Consider the following 21,214-nt stretch of genomic DNA (forward strand, 5'->3'; position numbering starts at 1 on the left):
AACATTCAAGAACTGTGAGAAAATCACCAAAAAGTAACATACATGTAAAGGTACTACCAAAAGGAGAAGAAAGAGGAAATGGAAAAAAGAAACCGCTGAAGTAAAATGGTTGCAAATTTTCCAAAATTAAGGACAGACACCAAACCACAAATCCAGGAAGTTCAGACAACACCAAGCAGGATAAATACTGAAATACTGACACCTAGGCATATCATATTCACACTACAGAAAATCAAATAGAAAATCTTGAAAGAATCCAGAAAAATAAACACCAAAAAAAAAAACCCAAAAACCTTACCCATAGGTCAAAGTAAGAATCACACTGTACTTCTCTTCAGAAACTAAGCAAGCAAGAAAAGAGATGAATTAAATATTTAAAGTGCTGAAAGAAAAAAAAAAAAACCAACTTAGAATTCTGTGTCCAGTAAAATTATTTTTCAAAAGTGGCAAACTAAAACTCTCTCTCTCTCTCTCTCACACACACACTCTCTCTCTCTCTCTCTCTCTCTCTCTCTCTCTCTCTCGGCAATTCACTACCAATAAACCTGCCTTGAAAAAATGTTAAAAGAAATTCTTCAAAGAGGAAGAAAATGATATGTCAGAAACACAGATCTATATAAAAAAGGGACAGTATCAGACAAGGAATAAATAATTATTAATTATTAATTGATCTAACAAGTAACAGCTTGGTCAAAATAATAACAGCAACAATGTACTCAATGCTTATGATTATAGCAATGATTATAGCTTATAGATAAATGAAATGAATGACAGCAAAGCTTTATAAAGGAGGAAATACTCTTTTATAAGGTACTTGCACTATGTATAAAACCATATATTGTTATTTCAAATTGGAGTTGGAATAGTTTTAAGTGCATATTCCAAACTCTACAGTAACCACTAAAAAAAATTTTTACAAAAAGGAAAGAAAAGTTTAATTGATATGTTAAGGGAGGAAAGAAAATGTAATCATATAAAATGCTCCATTAACACCAGGAAAAAAATTTTAAAGTGGGAAACCCTTCCCCCCAAAAGAAACAAAAACGAGGGCAATAATAGACAATAGCTATAAATACGGTAATATTAATCCAACTATATCAATAAACACATGGGTCAAAGACAAAGTCTCAAAATCAGTTTAAAAATGATGAAAATAAAACCCATCAAAATTTGTGGATGGAGAAAAAGAAGTGTTTAGAGAGACTGATCGCATTGTATACATATATTAGAAATGAAGAAAGATCTAAAATCAATAATCTAAGCTTCCACCTTAGGAAAGTAAGGGACAAATTAAACTCAAAATTGGAAAAAGAAATAACAAAATTTCAAACCAAAATTAAAGCAATTGAAAATGGGAAATCAAGAGAACTGATGAAACCAAAAGCTGGTTTTTTGAAAAAAAATAAAATAAATTTATAAACCTCTAGCCAGATTAAGAACAAAAGAAGATACAAATTACATGGGAAATGAAAGAGGGTACATCACTACTTATCCCGTGGACATTTAAAAGGATAACAAAGGAACACTGTAACAACTCCATGCCCAAAATTTGAAAATGCAGATAAAACAGACCAATTCTTTGAAAGACACAGCTACCAAAACTTAAACAAAGAGAAGCAGACAACCTGATTAAGTCTATTATCTATTTTCAGAATTGAATAATTAACTAATAACCTTCCAAAACAGAAAGCACCAGGCCAAGACGGCTTCACTGGTAAATTCTAGCAAACAATTCTCCACAATTCTCTACAGTCTCATCCAGAGAGAACACTTCCTAACTCATTCTATGAAGCTAGCATCACCCTAATACCAAAAGCAGACAAAGACATTACAAGTAAGGAAAAATATAAAATAGTATCTTCCATGAAAAGGGATGCAAAAACAATCCTCTGAAAAATATTAGCAAGTCCAATCCAATAATGTATAAAAAAGATGAAATAGGATTTATTCTAGGTATGAAAGGCTCATTCAACATTTGAAAATCAACTAATATAATCCATAACATCAACAGGCTAAAGAAGAAAGAGCATATGTTCCTTTCAATACGTAAGGAAAAAGCATCTGACAAAATTCAACATTCATGATAAAAATTATCAGCAAACTAGAAATAAAGGGGAACTTCCTCAACTTGATAAAGAACACTGGCAAAAAACCTATGGCTAATGTCATACGTAATGATGACAAAGTACATGCTTTCCTAGTAAGATCAGTAACAAGGCAAGAATATCTCTTTGACCATTCTTATTCAACATCATACTGGAAGTACTGGCTGATACAATAAGCCAAGGAAAGAAAATAAAGGGAATGAAGATTGGAAAGAAAGAAATAAAACAGTCTGCTCACACATGACATGAGCATCTATGCAGAAAATCAGAAAGAATCAACAAAATTCTCCCAGAAATAATAGGTAATTAATAGTAGGGTTTAGGCTACAAGGTCAATATATGAAAACCAATTACTTTGCTAAATACCAGCAATCAATAACTGGAATTTGAAACTAAAAAAAAAAATTATATTGGCATAAAAAATGAATATTTAGGTATTAATCTAACAAAATACATAAAAGATTCATAGAAGGTAAACCACAAAACTGATGAGTGCAATCAAAGAAGACCTAGAAGATCTAGATAAATGTTTTCACTAACCAGAAGAAAACATTGTTAAGATGTCAGTTTTCTGCAGCTGGATCTACAGATTCAATGGAATCCCAGTGAAAATCCCAACAAGTTACTTTATGGAGAACCAATATTCTATCACTGTAACATAATAAAGCTATACTATTCAAGCCATGTGGTACTGGCAAAAGAGCAGACATCTAAGTCAATGGAACAGAACAGAGAGCCTAGAAAAAGACCCACATAAATATAGTCAAATGATCTTTGTCAAAGGCTTAACAACTGCTGGAATAACTAACCAGTAAATGTAACAGAAATTAACAACTCAAGTGTCCATCAACAAATATCCATATAAACAAAATGTGGCATATACAAAGAACTCTTAAAGAACAGAACACAAAATAATAAATTAAAAATAGAACAAATATCTCAACAGATACCTTCCAAATAAGATATATACATGCAAATAAGCATATGAAAAGGTGCTGAACATCATTTGTCATTGAGGAATTGCAAAATTAAAACAACAAGGAGGTAGCATTATACATTTATTAGAATGGCTAAAATCCAAAAAATGAGAATAGGAAACGCTGACAACAATGTGGAACAACAGGAGCTCTCACTCATTACGGGTAGGAATGCAAAATGACACAGCCACTTTGGACAACAGTTTGACAATTTCTTACAAAGTTAAACCTTTGGTTTGGGTAAGTCTTACCAAACAATCCAGCAATCACATTCCTAAGTATTTACCCAAATGAGCTGAAAACTTATGTCTAACCAAAAACCTGTACTCGCATTGACAACAGCTTCATACATAATTCACAGAAATTGGAAGCAACCAAGATGTCCTTCTATAGTTCAATGGATAAACCGTGGTACATTCATACAATGAAGTATTATTCAGCAGCAAAAAGAAATTAGCAATGAAGCCACAAAAAAGACATGGCACCTTAAATAAATATTGCTAAGTGAAAGAATCCTGTCTGAAAAGACTATATTTCGTATGATTCCAACTATATAATATTTTGAAAAAGACTATACTACAGAGATAGTAAAAAGGCCAGTATCTAAAATGGCTACCATGCTAAATTTTATGTTATGTGTATTTTATCAAAATTTTATGGAGATTTTTAGGGAAAACTATTCTGTAGGATACTATAATATGTATAATGTAATATACATAAAATTCTGCGATTGATAAAACCTACAGAACTGCACAACATAAAGAATAACCCCTAATGTAAACTACTGACTTTACTTAACAAAAATGTATCATTATCAGTTAACTGTAACAAACACAGGATGCCAATGCAAAATGTTGATAATAGGGGAAACGGGGCTTTGGGGGAGGAAGACCAGGTAAATGGAAACTCTGTGCTTACCGCTCAATTTTTCTGTGAAATTAAAACTGCTCTAAAATACCTATTAATTTTTTAAAAATAGTTTTTTGACATTTTTCAGTATTAAACTTCATAAAGATTTCATGCAGTAAATGACTACACAGAAATGCTGCCACATGCATCAGTTATACTGAATAATCTAGAAGTTATTTCAGAAATATGCAATCTTTAGGATACTTAATTGGAAAAAAAATGGATAGCTAAAAAACAAACAAGAGTCCTAGAGATTTAAAATAGTACAAAAAGATAGCAAAATATTGTGAGTAACTCTTTATTTAATCACTAATCTTTAGGCCAGGTTTTATTCTTCAAAGGTTAATTTTCCTAATAAATGCATATTATAATTTTAAATGCCAAAACTATTTTTTATTAATTTTAGATGAAAATCTCACCTATGTAAATTTTAAATATTTATCTTTTTAAATAAAGTATACTTAATAAAATGTTCCTCCTGTCTACTAGTTTATTAAATTGCTATAACACAGTGATACCTTTTAAAATCTATTAAGGTAAACTTTATTAAAAAATAATAATAAATAAGTAAATAAATAAATAAATAAAATCTATTAAGGTAAATAGGACAGTCTCAACTCACATTAATGACCCTGGATGATGCTTTTTGAGTCTCTGTATGTTAGATTTTTATGTTTCATTCCCAGAAAGGCTATTCTTATTACTTACAATGATTTGTGTGTATTCTTTATTGGAGAAAGGGGAAAAGTGTAAAAGCAATCATGTTAAAACTTTATCATAAATGGGGCAAAGAGGTAGAATTCCTGTTTATGAACTAGTGTAACACAGATTCAGAGCTTTTAAGGAGAAAGAAGGGTGGAAGGTTGCTCCTTTGTGATGAAATTATATGAGATTTATGTAATAATAATTTTTCAACTGTCTGATCCTTAGCTACGTGTGTAATAACTAGAATTGCTTAAAATGCTAATGGATAAAATAAGGTGCTCAATAATTGAATCATAAACTTTTGCTTAAAGCTATCTCATTTCTATATAGCTCATTTATTTAAAACTTAAAACACTAATACACTACAGGTCTCAAATTCAGATCAGAATATGGATTCATTTGTTCTTTATCGGTTTTAAAAAAAAGTCCTTTTCCTGTTCAGTTGTAATCACCAGCAGCAACCAATAAATAATACTCAGTCTACCTAAGGTAGATGAATTCTTCAGAAAACTCATTTACTTTGGATATTATGTCCAATGATGGATGCAATAAATGTCCTGGAGTTTAATACCAAAAATAATTCCCTTTTCTACTCAGATTTAAATTCGAGTATAAATCGAAAATGGAAAATAGCACATCACAATCACTAATAAGGGGGTACAGCTCAGTGGTAGAGCATTTGACTGCACAATCACTAATAAAATTTCCTCACATCTTATTAGTAATGAACTAGATAAATTAAATACTGAAATTGATGATAACGTGGGAATAGTCTATAATCAAGATTTATTTGGATTCCAACCTTAACCCTAAAAAGATCTCAGGGTGCCTTATAAAACTATTAACAATATATAATGATTACATTACCAAGATGAAAATGCACTGTTCAATTCAACACAGTTCCCAAGCGCCATACATGTGAGCTTTAACATAAAAAACTAAAAACAGAACACAAAAGCAGATTTTTATAAATACTTTAAGAAAGAATTCCATCATGACATGTAAATTAAAAGTTTAATCATTATTTCAAACTCTTGTTTTGCCTGTTTCCTAAGAGGCTCTCCACTGGCCACAGATTTCTGTACCTAAGGTAGAGGTGGCAGGAGTGAGCAAATTTTGGCAGGCCAGCTGCCTGTTGACGTACACAAAGTTTCATTGGAGCACAGCCATGCCAATTCATTACTTGTTGTCTAATTTACTTATTGTCTGCTTGTAGACTACAAGGCAGAGTTGAGTAATAGACAGTAACCCTATGGCCTACAAAGCCAAAAATATATTCTACCTGGCCCTCTACAGAAAAAAACATACAGACCCCTGACAGGGTATTAACTAGTATAACACAGATTCAGGATAAATAATTTGCATATAGAGATAATAGGCTTCTGCTCATTAAAATACTTCTTGACAGAGTATAATTTAATAGTATAAAAAAGTTAATAGCAGTGGTACAATTCAGTAATAGTTTTTTAATGTGAATGAATTTTTTAAGGTACTTTAATACATTTTAGAAGCATCCAGTTAAGAATAAACAAATGACATAGTAATAACAGATGCTTGTTTTAATCCTCTAAAAATCTCTAGCTTATTAGTCTAGACTTGCATTATTGTAATACAATATGAAATTTCAAAAGTCAGTACTTTCCTAAATACCATTTCCAATTCATGTTTTCCATGTATAAACTTGTGAAAATTAGTTGTTTTACTGTGAATAGCATTTAAATGTAAAAAATAAAACTATAAACTAAAATCTAAAATTGCTATGTATAGCCCAGGCTATTCATACGGACTCATTTTTTAAAACTGACTATACGAATAAATAAAATTTCCCCAGCTATTTCAAATCCCTATACATCTTTTCCACAAAATGTTTCACCTTTCAGAACTCACTATTTTAGGTGAAAAATAGTAAAATGAATGCCTGTATACCCTTTGCCTGGATTCACCAATTGTTAATGTTTTGCCACATTTGTTCCATGTAATTATTTGTGTTTCACTTCATGAAAATAACTCATCATGCACCTCTTTTAAGAATAGGGGTATTTTCCTTTATATGTGCAATAGCATTATCACAACTTACTAAATATTCCATAGTATCATCAATATCCAGGCCATATTCAAGTTTCCCCAAATATCCTACAAATGATTTATAAAGCTCTTTTTTAAAATCTAGCAACCAATCAGGATCCACATACATAACCAATTTCTGAGAGGAAAGGGCCAAATTTTTCTTTAAACAATCTTTTTGTGTATACTATGTTCTCTCTTGGTTCTATAAACTTGTTCTCTGGAAAAGCTGTAGGAACACAATTTCCCCAGTGCTTTCTTGGCAGAACCATTCAGCAATGAAAGGGTATAGCGATAATAGTGGGGAGGAAATTGAATTTCCAATTATCTTGGTAGATTCTGTTTTTCCCTATGAAAATATCTAGAAAGAAACTGTAATCTTATCTTAGTTGGTTACAATTTTTAAATATATATACCTAACCAACATTCAGTGATCATCAAAAGTCTTATGACCAATTACCTGCCAGGACTCAAGAATTTTAATATTGTCCCTAATAATAAGAATTATGAATAATTATCCAAATCACCATTTTATAAAAAGAAATATTTTATAAAAGTCTAAAAGAGTGCTTTTACTGGTCACTTTGTTGCCAGCTGCAGAAGACTAAACATACTCTTTTGTAAATGTAGAGTCAATTTTATATAGTTTACTAAAATGAATAAAGTTTTAATCATTCCATAAAGACTAGGAAGCTTGCATATTATGCCTATACATTTAGAAGTTGACTTCTTAGCAATTTGTTTCAATGCTTTCAAGCTCTTACTAAAGTGTAACACATTTTGAACAATGCCTTATTATATCAATATTATAAAAATATGTACTTCTGAGCAAGAACCATAAATTTTTTCTTACTATTAATGTAATTAAAGTATATGAATATTTTAACCTTCTTTTGGAATTTATTTAAATTCAAACTAGGGCAATTTTTGATTACCAAACTTTCTGGGAAATTGAGATTTCCAATGGGAATACTGTCAAATTTATAAAAACAAAAAAATCAGTATTCTAAATGATCCATTTTCAATATATTTTCTATACTATTAATTATGGTTGAACGCAGAGTATTTTCCAGTGTAAATTACACACAAGGCTTAACAAAGATAGATCTACATCTACAATCGCCTTTACTGAAACCAATGAAAAATCTATACATAGCAATGAAATTGGCATGCAAATAAAAGAACTGTCAAGACATGTATCCCTAAAAATAAGCCTACAATAAGTATTTTAAAGACTGTGTGTGGTCTCACCCATATATTTTGGCAAGATGCACTTTCTCCAACCGCAGCTAGATTCATCCAAAAGCAGTGGCACTGGAGAGCCTCTGTCTCACCTGTCAAAGTTGAAGAACGTTGTTCCAAAGACCACCATGCATCCATGGAGAAAAGCCACAGTACTACAGCTGTTATTGATAAGCAGTCTCTAAAGGAGAAAATACTTCAAACAATTAAGCAAATCATCCTTAATAGAGATACAAACAGACAGACAATTGATTAATGTTTAAATGATGAGATGACAAATACCATGCCCGGTATGAAACAGAGACAATTTCATACACTGGAATACTAAGAGGAGATCTTTCATAAGTAACATTAACTTGACAGTCTCTTCTATTATCTCTATGATAAAATTTCTATACATTATCAATTCAAAACCTCTATTATGTTCCCTTATTTAAATCTTACAAAACCTCCCTTATAAAACATCAAAATTCATCTAAATTACTAAGGTCCTAAATCCATCAAAATTGTTAAAGTCTGACAGCTCAGAGCAGAGAAGATTAAGATTTATAAACGGAAACCTTAAGTATATTGAAGCCTGACTTTTTAAGAAGATATCCTAATATCTTTATCAACCACATTATAAAAGCAGTTTACATTTTTGCTTTAAACTAACCTCCCTACAGTATAGCATATGGACTGGTCAGGTAAGCTATCTATAGGTAGGTTAACAAACATAAAAAGAAACAGCAAGAAAAAACAACTACTTTGAAAAGAAATATTCCTCAGTGGACAAGTCCCAACCTAAGCCCCAATTCAAACCTGGCAATAAAAAACAACTTAAAACAAAATGTAAAGAAATACACCTGGTTAGGTAAAAAGTTTAAATAATCATGACAAATATATCTCATAATTAACTTATTTTTCCTACTAGATCATAATGTCCTTTAACCCTTTTTAATACTGCAATAACTCAACTGAAAAAGAAAGCGGGTGTCCTTTTGTGCCTTTTTCAGGGAAGTTAATACTCAAAAGGTTCTCATTATAAGACAGTTTCACCTACAACCAAGTCTCACTGCACAAAGGCCAAGTTACCACAGGGCTCCAATGTATTATATGATGTCCCACGGTTTCATTTACTATATTCTCCAAGTACAAAGGTTCCAAAGAGATTAGTTTCACTTTTCCCTAGATATATTTAGTACATTAACTAGTATAGTTGGGATATTATTTTTCTTTGGTTTTGTCAGTAGCATGTTTGATATAAATTTTATTAAGTGGTAGTATATGTAACATTGCATTGTGGGTAGTAGTTTCCTGCTTTAGCCTAGCCACATCCTCAGCTGTCATACGAGCATATTTCCCATATTTTCTGCAAGTTCTCACCTTTTTTTCTTCTTAGAAAAATGACAGCATTAGAAGATGAATTGTTCTAATAATTATAAGAAATATGAATTATTTATACAAGTACATTAAATGTAGTATGGATCACTCTGTACTTCAAAGAACAAAGGGGGGGAAAACGGAATACTCATAATTAAAGTGTTAAAGTCATGTGAAACAATGTGTCACAAGTAAATTAACACAGAGGAAGGAATTAAAAACTATTAAAAGAAAGAAAATCTCTAATCAGAAGCCAATATCATCCAACAAATGAGGTGTACTATATCAGGATAGAATAATAATCTGCCTTGAATGCTAGAGGCTTCAAAGCCACCAGGTCTTCATTAGTGAAGATTAATGTTAGTATCCCCTACTAGAACCTTAAGAATCTACTTTGAGACTTTATAGAAATGTAAAAACAGAGAAAGAGAAACCAAAAAAAAAAAAAAAAAAGCCTGGAGGAGCAAGGAAGGAAAGAAAGGGGAAAGAAGCGGGGGGGGGGGGGGGAGTTTAGTATTTTCTGTTTTGGCATCCAATTTCCACATAATTTCACATTTAGACAGATAGCTGCTAATACTAACCAAATGAAGTTGTTCAAACAATTATGGACATGGTGCTGCTTTGGGTTTTTACATAATTTAATTAAAACAAACTGAGGAGAAAAAAAAAACAGAAAAAATACTCTTATTACAAAAAGTACCACAAAATAACACCCTGTACAAACACACAAAACCATACACGTGCATGCAGTTGTATACACGAACACATACCCCATTAAAATGAGGAAGTGAAATTAATCTCTCATAAGCATAATTTAAAACATTAGTAAAATTATACATACCTTACTAATACAAAAATTTTTCAAATTATCAACATAAGGCCCAATAAATGTTATGTAAAGTTAAACAGCTATACATCAGATCCAAAAAAAACTGTCAAAAAAAAAATGATCACAAACCAAGCTGAAACAAGAGATTAAGAAAGTTCCTTACTAAAACCACACAATCAGTGAGAACATTTTAAGCCAAATCAGGATTTCTACAATTTACAAAATTCCTACATCAAACCATTTGCTCCTATTGTTTTCAATTAAAAGAAAAATAGAAGAGTAGCAAATAGAAGTTTAAAACAATCCCTCCCCCCAAAACACCGCACACACATAGAAATGAGCACAAGATTGATACTAATAAAACTAATGTATTCAAATAGGATAATTAGTTCAGAAAATAAAAAATAATTAAAAAGTAACAATGAGGGTATACGTAGCATTTAAAACAATTTTACAGTATATAATATAAAAAGTTCAACTTATGTTGACAAATTTATTAAATACAAGGTAATGGGGAAGCAAGATAACTGCTTTACTTTCTGAAACTGAGATTTCAAGTTCAAAGCTATATTTCATTTCCATGGCATTAACGTACATAATTTATACAGCCAACTTAAACTTGTTACTTACTTCAACATAGCAAATACTAACATATCCCCAAAAAGGAGGGAGTTTTGAGGATCTATAGTTTCCATTTCTAATTTTAAGCATGGTATAAATCCATAATCAAGAGCTTTACTTGCAGTAACTTATCTGAGTCAGTCTCTTCATCACATGTAGTATTATTTCTAATGAAACAAACTGTCAGTTATCAAATCTATACCAGTTATCCCTGTTGTTTTAAAATTTTTACCACAAAGTAATATTTGCTCTAAAGAGGATATATTTTAAATTTAGGGGGAAAATGTGTGGATAATAAGTATACTAACTTTAAAGCACATGACTTCCCTTTCCCCTGCCAGAATTTGATGGACCTCACAGGGAAAGAAAGGGCATAATCAACAATATCTATTGAACTCTTATGTAATAAGAGTAATCATCCTGACCAAAAAATTATGTACAGGACTGTTACCTGCAAAAAGAGAACAAGCAGTTAAAAGACACACAGATGTTAAAAATTATTCAAATACGTATAAGTCAATTTGGAGGGCCAAAGTACGCTTAATAAAAAAAAAAAATTTAAGGGGCTAATTTTTAGCAAAAAGTTGGGGTTGTAAGATGTCAAAGAATCCTTCTGCAGAAACTAAAAGTTTGTTCTAAAAGAAGAAAAGCATTTACTTACCACACACACTACAACAACTACCTAAATTTTTTCAATTACCTGATTCTGCTATTGTACGTGCATGTGGCACTATGTCTGGAAATTCCACAAATTATATAGACAAATCCCTCCTTTAATTTACTCTGGAAATTAATTCAAAATATAGATCACACTGGTACACCTTATTTATGACAGAGAATAACTGAATAGCTTACACATTAAATGAAAGTTTTTACTTTCCAATGTAAAAGCTGTTTACACACACCATGAGGCATAATAAATCTATATTTAAAATAAAACACTAAAATGTATTTTTGGTTTTCTATCACTAAGAGTTTATTATGAAAAAGTTCTGAGTGTTTGAATAATAAAGGACTGAAACCATTCTCATGCCTTCCCAGTATATTTTGGGCACATGAAGTTTTTGTAAAGACACTTATGAATGTGTTTGTACATTTATCTTTATCTAATAAAAACCAAAAGCAGATAATGAACTCTGCTAGGAAGATCAGAAGCAGGAATACTTTGGCTGTGACACCGTTCTTATTGTTTTCCAGCCCCAAACCCGTTATACACCCCAAATAATATTTTGTAATTCACTGTCTCCACCCACCCTCCCAGTGATTTACTTCACGCCACTCCTAGTTACTATCACACTAGGAAGAAGTCTAACATGCAAATTCAGAGTGGCGTGGATAAATGGCAAAAAAAATGCCTAGAAAATTGGTCTGTTCGGCTTTATAATTTTTGTTGAAAAATACCCCATTGCTCCCAACTGATGAAAACAGGAAGGTCTATTCATAAATATGAAATTCTCTGCCTATGATATATAATCATCCTAATAAGAAAATGAGTTCTATACATACATGTCCAAAGGGGCAAAAAAGGAGATAGTTTCCCAAAGATGTTTCCAATTTTCTTCTGAATCAGAATTAGCAAATCGAGACGACTAACATACTCTGTCTGTGTGCATTATTCCTTACTACACACAGCATTTTGTAATTTATTTCAAAGCTTCCATTATAAACAAAAAATACAGCTTCTGTTAACCCACTCCATTCTGAGCTTATAAAGTCAGTAACACCGAACAATCTAAGTTACAACATAAGAATTTTACTTTACAGATGTATGAGATTTGCTATCAAAGGCTGTTAAAGTTAATATTCAAATAAATGATTTAAAGAATTATATAAAATGAATACATTCCCTTGAAAAATAAAAATTACAAGCATTAAAAAAAAACTAAGATTCATCAATAAAGTACGTCAAAATTCTTGCCATTCGCTTTTATAAGATCCTCAAATGGTCATGAGGCAAACGTATGCGTAATACAAAAGATACTAATTACATTAAATCTTTATTGTAGGAGCCGGAATCTAATATTGATCATACATTAACTAGACAGACATGATTTAGTATTTGTAAAGGAATCTCCAGACTAACACTTTCATGACAGCCAATTACAGTCAAGCCCAGCAAGCAGTTTGCAACCAGACCTTAAGAACGGTAAACTTTTTTTACAATGAGTTACAGATTCACAAGTTTAAGAAGACAAGAAAAAGAAAAACAGAAGGACTCCAATCACCCAGCAAATATGAAGCAGACCCCAGAATGTGATACAATCCAAAGATGTAAATTATTGTAAATCATCACTGTTGTTCAGAATTTCACACAGCCTCTTGAGCCAATTTTGTTCTTTTCCACAGACACAATAATGAACTAAATAAAAGGAGGCAAAAAAAAAAAAAGTGGGAGTCAGGGAATAGAAAGGAAAACCTTAACTGCAGAGTTCTGCTCTACAAATGCTTAACCTTACAGGAGTTTGGGCTCCTTCAGCATTTGTATTCTATCCAAATCCTCATGAGTCACAAAAATTAAAAAGCTATATCCTTCTGGATGCCAGGAAGGGCCTTACCACAAGCCTTTTGTCAGAGAGAGAGAGAGAGAGAGACAGTGAAAGAGAGAGAGCAAGAGCAAGGGGGGAAAAGCCACAGTGGTAGGCAGTCCCACTTTACTTTGAGTACTGTGAGGTCACAAACCACATGATTCTGTCTCTCCAGTAATAGTGCTTGCAAAAAAAAGGAGTTTTAAAGCTTTTGCTTTTTTGGATTGTGTGAATGCTTCATTCGCCTCACAAACAACCACAGAACCACAAGTGCGGTGCAAACTTTCTCCAGGAGGACAGCAAGAAGTCTCTGGTTTTTAAATGGTTAATCTCCGCAGGTCACTACCAGCCACCGAGACCAACAGAGTCAGTGAGTGCTCTCTAACCACAGTCTATGCAGTAATAGTAGGTCCTTCAAATATTTGCTCATTCTCTTTTTGTTTTGTTTCCTTGCTTTTCACATGTTACCAGCTACATAATTTCTTGACAGAAAAAAATAAATATAAAGTCTATGTACTCCAGGCATACTGTAAAACTAAAACAAGGTTTGGGTATGGTTTGTATTTTCAGTTTAAGGCTGCAAGCAGAATTTACAACAGAGGGTACAAGTTCTATCTGAAAAAAAAAGGAGGGACTATGGCATCAAACAGCCTCTTCAGCACAGTGGCACCATGTCAGCAAAACTTCTTCTGGGGTAAGTGTTATCATATTTTAAAAATCCTATAAGAGATGAACCTGTTAAACAAAAAGGTATGTTTCTTGGATAAACTGCTAGCTTTTCCGGGTAATGCTGTAGTATACTAAATATGATGATGATAATGCTATTTTGTTGCACTAAAAACTGAAAAATGAAATTGCTGTACATATTTGCATTTGGCATCTGTAACTTATCTACTTCTCGGAGTAATGACTTGAAATAGAAAAAATTACATTATCTCACATTAGTCAAAATGTTTTCTAGAGCTGTAGAAATGAGGTAGTTAAAAACAGTAAAAGAAAATTTAATATTCTCATTAACCCTCACTGCAATAAAATGAGACACTAAATTAATCAAAGTATTACGAAGTATCCACCCTGGCAGCTCCCAATATTTGAGCAAACTTCAAAAAGGAAGCAATTTTACAAAATAACAGACCACAGAATTATCTCGACATTATGCTCTACCATTATGCTCTACTGCAGAAATAAACCTACAGTACAGTTAACATTTTACCCAGCTCGACTAAAAGAAATCTATTTATAAGTTTAAACTGCATCATAAGATAGGTACACAGGCTTGTTTCTAAACAACTTTATATAATTGAAGTATATATTCATATGTAAAATTATAAGCATGTAGGAGCCATTTCTAAAAGATCTTTATAGTTACCCAGGACATCCAGGATATTATAAAGTTCACAGAAGTCTTTAAAAACTTATACGCAATTATATTTTTCTATGTAATTTTAATTTTACATGTACGCACTATTATCCATATGGAAAACTTTTTATAAACACACGGCAAACACTGACATGTCTAGGATTCTTTTAATCATATTCTTGGACCTACCAAAACGAATACCGTTTAGTCTCATGAAAAATAAAACTCCGTAAGGATACCCTGCATGATTTTAAAAAGCCATACCTATTAAATCATGCTGAACTTTGAAAGAAAACAGGCATAATATAGTCCCTTAATATTCAATTTCAAATTAGTGTTGATATACAAAAGTAAACTACTTCAATATTCATCAGCTGACACAATATCATAGTAAAATATCTAAACACTTACAAGATTTTCTTTATGATGTCCAACATGTCCCAACTACAAGGCAAGTTTATAAAATTTTCCTTTATCCTTTAAAATAAGTCCTTTTGCTGAGTATACCTGTATTAACTTTGCTTTATAACTTACAACTAACGATTGGAGTTTCCTTTACTCCTCCTACTTCACACATTTTAACTGGCTACCAGAGGATCAATCTTAGTTTAGGTCAAAGAGAAATAATTAAACCTGAAGGAGAAAAAAGGTTTCTCTTAAAAAGGTAAGGAAATGCAGTTTGTATTTTATCAAAAAAATGTAAAATTGCTGTAGTGACTCCCTCCATAGTTGGAAGTGGGCCCCCTTAGTTACAACACACATGATATAATAATCACAGATTATTTTTTTGAAATGTAATGGTAGGTAATGAACATTACTCTAAAAATTTCTGCATTAAAGAAGCTGAACATATATACAACTAGGCTGCATTAGAGCCCTTATTACAATTACAGCTTACACATGGTAATTTGGCAGTTCCTACATAAGAGATAAGGGAAAAAAATGGTTAAAACTATTGTTATATGAAGGAATAACTTGAAACAGGCATCTCAAGCAGTTAACTTATTCTCTCACAATATTACTGTTTGAAAAGCAATATATTTTTCTAACCAGGTGAAGAATAACACAAATTTCAAAGAGAGATCAGCATTAGAAGCAAAGACATTAATACAATGTCTTGTAATATAAAATATATGTTAAAATGCTCTTTGTCCTGTCTTATGAGGGGTCTTATATTTCTGTGACAACCTTAATAACTATTTCTACAGTAAAATTTCTAAAACCTGACCAAGTTTCTAAACAAGGCATAACAGTGAGCTAAATAGATAAAGATCATCTATCACATGTCATATATTTTTAGACATCCTAACTAATTCTTCCTCTCCTAAAAACTGGGATTTAGTCTCTCCCACCCCCAAATAGTACTTTAGCACCTGGAGGACAATTTAAGATGAACCCACTACACCAAACTAATTATAGGTACGTAGTGAACATTATGTATAGGTTGTCATCACACTGCAAACGTTTCCCCAGCCCATAATCTACCTGAAGTCTAAAACCTCACTTCAGGCCTTAAATTCTCATAAACGATTATCAAAACAACCTAATGAAAAATCAAAGGTATGTGCACCAACACTGTAAAATAATTTTTTTGAAGTTTAGGTTTATCCTAGATGAAGGACAAAACACACACTGACCAATTGGCTCACCTCAATATGAGGGAAAAGTGTGTGTGTGAGAGAGAGAGACAAAGAGACAGAGACAGAAAGATTTTCAGTGTCTTTGCTCTCTCAGCACACCATTTACCTTGAATTAAACAAGAATTTTTCAATCTGCATTATTCAAAATCTACCCATTGTTTATGATAAATAAATTTTGTTGAAAATGACAGATCTGACTCATGGAGTATCTTACAATTAAGAACTTAATTATGACAATATATCAAGCTGATTAAATTTCTAAATAAAGCCTTTGTAACTGACCATAGTAACTGAACATGATGTGTAAACACTGATTTCCAAAATAATAGCTGCGATCCATATCAGTAACTTTATAGTTTCAAGATCTAATAATGTTGAGGTGTTATAACTTGCTTCTAACAGCTAACTTCCAAAATCCAGGGAGACGATTTAAAAAGTCAAGAATATAAACAGAAGGACACTCCAACATATATTAAAAGTTAAAAATGTCAATGTAATTCCCAAAGACTCACAATATAAATTATTTTAAATTCTAATAAGTAATCCTAATTTTACATGAATAACTGTTAAGGATTTCACTTTTAAATTTTAAAAATATTTTAAAATGCAAAAGATTTAAAAGAAATCACAGAAAAATATTTTCTTAGTCTGTATGAACTTCCCAATAGTCTCCAAGTCACAAGGAAGGCATGAAATATACATGATAACATTATGGTACATTTTAGTTATTTTAAAAGAACAAAAAATTAATCTATTCAATTACACCCTTCAAACTAATCACTGATAGTTTGACTTGTTTAAATCAGTCATGCTAAAGTTAAATTCAGTAAGATAGAAATGTTCCAGTTTGTTAAAAGAACACTGAAATATTTGATGGTTAAATAAACTGCAGAGGGAGGAAAAAACTAACTCATTGAAGGCACTAAGATTTTATCAAACACACAGAATTAATCTTTATTGAATAGAACCATTCACAAATCAAAACTCACTGTACTTCAATACTTTCAAGCAGCGCTAATCAATTACAAACCTTTTCTAGTGCTTCAAAACTCATGTGCTTTCAATTTTATACACTGGTGGTCTTCAAGTACTGTATTGGGGCTGAGTTAAGACATTCTGTATCACAACTTTTTTTTCAACAAATATCCATCTAGAGGGATTTTTTTTCCTCTCTAGAGCTGCTCACATGAAAACTGTGGTAATATTTTTATACTGTACTTCTTTGTTGAAGCTAAAGGTTAGGGGTTACCTAAATACCTCAACTGTATATACAAAAAAGGGAAAAGGTAAGTATTCATATAAAAAAATCCAATGGGACTGGATTATTTATTTTTGCATTTCCTATGATTAATGATGCACCCGTACCTACTTGAAAACTGATGGCAAAACAGGGTAACATCTCAAATTCCTGTCCAAAGCACACAAATATCAACCTTCCATGCTGTTCTAACCCTTGTTCCAAGAGACTAAAATGTGACAACCCTAAGTCAATAGTGAAGTCATGCAAAAGCTCCTCAAAAGCATTAAGATCGCAACTGCTATTACCTAACAAGACTTTAACACAGAGGGTACACTGGAACAGCCTACTTCTACAGTGTCTCTTTAAAAACATCACACATATGGTCAAATAGACAAATACTTTCAATATGAAAAAATCCTTCCTGCAAATAATAAAATTGTAAATGTGACAAAGCATGACTGTTTTTTCTAGTCATTTACTATTCAAGACTTCTTAGAGGGGTGCTAGTAAAACCAATGCTAATTTAGGCAGAGACATCCCAATAGGTTATCTGAATGCATTATTTTTTCTCTTATGCCAATGAATTCCACTGAAAAAAACTACCCCCCTCAAAAATCTATCCCTGAACTCCAATAATAAGGGTAACAATAAACCTCAATAATCAGTATTTTCTAAAGAGCAAAATATTCTAAGCTGTCTCAAGTATAAGGAAATTCCTCATGAAATCTAAAATGTTTATTGTATTAAAACAAATATTTAGAAAAGGAAGTCTCACACAATGAAAATATACACCTTAATACAATATACTGCCATTTCAAAGATTATGAGTTCAGTGGATATGTGTTTTGATTAATGTGTTACAATTCAAAAAAATAATGGGGAAATTCTATACCTTATTTCAAAGGGAGTTTCCTTATAATTGTCACCACAGTTGACCACAAGCTTTTGTCCATTCAACAGCAAACATAAAACAGGCTATACATTCCCACATAACTTTAAAAGATCCGTATAAAAACTGACATTAAATTTTCTTTTATTACAATGTATGTAATATCTTCATCTTATGTTGAATTCTTAGGAATTTTCTCCCCTTTATACTATTTTTTAAGAACTTCAGTCAAGGCTTGGAACAGTATTAGATGGATGTAATTAACACCGTATCAAACATTTCAGGTGCTTGTTGTTATTATTGAACAGGATGTTAACTTTAAAACATTTTTTTCATAAATATGCTTTGACTAGAAAACAAAAACCCCATTATTTACCAGGATATATAAAACAATTCCCAAATAAAATTAGGTGTAGAAATAAGAGTCCTTTAAAAGACCAATTGCTATATAAGCATTTAATATTGCAGTGAAAAAAATTCATTTATTAATACATCTCCTATAAGTACCCTTTATTCTTGTTAATATTCATAAATCAAACATCAAATATATATTCTAGGACCAAAAATCATATCATATGTGATTTGGGTTCTATTAAAAAGAGGATAAGTGTTGGTTCATCTTGATTAAGTGCTTTTCATTTTTTAAATCAGGTGTCCACAAGGAATTCTGCACCATATAGACATAGTAAGTGAATGCGACTTTTAATAGTATTTAAGGTATTTTAAAATTATTATATTGATGACAGAAAATTTGCCAAATTAACATTATTCTCAGACATGTATTTAAGATTATTGTAGCAATTAGCTTAAACGATGTTATCTGCAATATTTCTACTGCCATCCCTTAAAACATGAGTTAACAGTAGAGAAGTGACATTCTTAACAAGGTACAGCTAAATATCCTGTGCAAGGCAAGTAATTTTTACCACAAAATCAAATAAATGAAATTTTTTACCTTTCATTTAAACTGGCTTTTTATTTTTTTACATCTATAGTAGCTACTAAAATCATTATGCCATCAACTACAATTACATAAATGACTAAGTTTAAAACTCAAAAATTTATGCATTTAGAGGTTCCTCTAAAATTTAAATGAACCATGAGTGTGCCAAACCATTGTTTACATATTCCTTATAGGCAGATGTCTTACAATTAAATCCATTTTGTGGTTTAGTATAAACAAAAAATAATAGTAATAATAATAAAGGAAAAATGCTAGCCAAATCACAATTAACGATCATCAGTAAGGTTTTAAGAACCTATATACGCACAGTCTCTTTGGAAAAATGAGAATAATGATGTTGTGGTATTCCACAGAACTTTATACGAACATGGACATATTTTTATACAGAAACAAAATACATAAATACAACTTATATCTTTCAACTATGAGCCCGCTCAAAATTTTAATACATAGTCTATGCATTTGCATGTGCATACAAATGCATATACATAAGTGACTACGGAACTTAAGATAAAGATTGTAAACAAAGAAAAAAACAATTGTAAATTATTTAACTGAGGTATCCTTTAGAGTTCTTTTGTGAGAGATAACCAATTCCTTTTTGCATGTATACTAACAAAGAAATGTCAAACTGTAAAACCATTAACAGACATCAAGTAGACATCCCAATCTATTGGGAAATTCAAGATAAAGATAATCAAAAACTATGCTTGCAAGACCTAAGGACATTATTTACCAGTTATAAACTTAAAATAATTAAACACTGATTATCAGTTAAACAAATTATTAGTTCACAAAAGTAAATATGAATGTAATCTGTTAACAGATACCTATTTATAGACATTCTCTCATAGAACAAGTCTGGCTTGGAGGTAAACAGGTGTATTTTCTCTATGTTTACTCATTAAAAATATAACCTGGATAATAATTTAAATTAGGCATTGTGATTTTTAATTTACTTACTTTGTTTTAGCAGTGATAATTATAATTAATTCTACTTTTAAACTTCTCTACTGAACTTCTCAATTTAAACTTCAAATTCCCAGGATAATCTTTAAGTGAAAAAGTATCATTTCTATCAAATGATTAAAAATTATTTAAGTGAATCTAAGCAAAGTGAATTAACTGTGAAGCTGAAAAGATAATAAAGTGCTATGTTTTACAATTAATATTTTAATCCATTGGTTTTACTGTATTGGTGTAACTTGATCCTAGAAAATAGACATATATATCTACATACATAGATACAGGGCGCAGATTCCCTTTAATCAATAATTTTATAAGATATTTTTGTAAATATAGCTCAAAGATAACCTATTTAAGAAAAGTGAATCTCAATTTCATAAAATTCTACCACATTAGAGAAATCTGCAACATCAGACATATTATATTACTATATTATATATAGCATAGAAAAACTTCAATAACCTACATTATTATCGATCAGTATGTTTTCCATAACATGCATAACTGTAAAAGTATATAAGCATTTCATACTAAGGACTTTATCTCTCAATTTGAAATATTAGGACACTATAAGAAAATAGCTGAGAAAACTTCCTCGAAGACAATAACATCCTAACATTAGGCAAGATAACTGGTTATAAAAGATAATCTAGTAAGATTAATTTTTATTAACCTCTCATGAAATCTGTAAAGCTTTTAAAGTAATTCAGCTTTTGACAAAATGCAGAAAAAACTGCTACCACTCCTTCAAATAGTTCAATGCAAAAATGAAAATATTTAAGAAGATAATCCATAAAGCAGACAGTACTCAGGAAA

General features: G+C 31.2%; 2 protein-coding genes across 12 annotated transcripts in view; one reads left to right on the forward strand and one right to left on the reverse strand.

Annotated features, from left to right (window-relative positions):
- The window catches only part of SUPT3H (SPT3 homolog, SAGA and STAGA complex component), a 557,210-nt gene that overhangs the window by 491,197 nt on the left and 44,799 nt on the right, over positions 1-21,214 (reverse strand). The window contains exons 2-3 of one of the 5 annotated variants that reach the window (XM_025890763.2): positions 8,012-8,094; positions 5,564-5,634 (exon numbers count right to left, since the gene is read on the reverse strand). The exons of 2 other annotated variants lie outside the window; for them this stretch is intronic. In XM_025890763.2, coding sequence (XP_025746548.2) covers positions 5,564-5,634; positions 8,012-8,059 — 119 coding nt within the window. In that variant the 5' untranslated portion in view covers positions 8,060-8,094. Of the gene's footprint in view, positions 1-5,563; positions 5,635-8,011; positions 8,095-21,214 lie in introns of those variants that run through there. 2 more of the 5 variants (XM_073905033.1, XM_073905030.1) reach the window with 2 other exon arrangements.
- RUNX2 (RUNX family transcription factor 2) overlaps positions 13,457-21,214 on the forward strand; it is a 240,342-nt gene continuing 232,584 nt past the window's right edge. The window contains exons 1-2 of one of the 7 annotated variants that reach the window (XM_025890755.2): positions 13,457-13,709; positions 13,910-14,033. In XM_025890755.2, coding sequence (XP_025746540.2) covers positions 13,572-13,709; positions 13,910-14,033 — 262 coding nt within the window. In that variant the 5' untranslated portion in view covers positions 13,457-13,571. Of the gene's footprint in view, positions 13,710-13,909; positions 14,034-19,119; positions 19,154-21,214 lie in introns of those variants that run through there. The other 6 variants (XM_073905029.1, XM_025890756.2, XM_025890752.2 and 3 more) reach the window with 6 other exon arrangements.

The sequence above is a fragment of the Callorhinus ursinus genome, unplaced genomic scaffold, assembly GCF_003265705.2.
Source record: "Callorhinus ursinus isolate GAN/ISIS: 27379988/994484 unplaced genomic scaffold, GSC_fseal_2.0 scaffold22, whole genome shotgun sequence".
Classification (NCBI taxonomy): domain Eukaryota; kingdom Metazoa; phylum Chordata; class Mammalia; order Carnivora; family Otariidae; genus Callorhinus; species Callorhinus ursinus.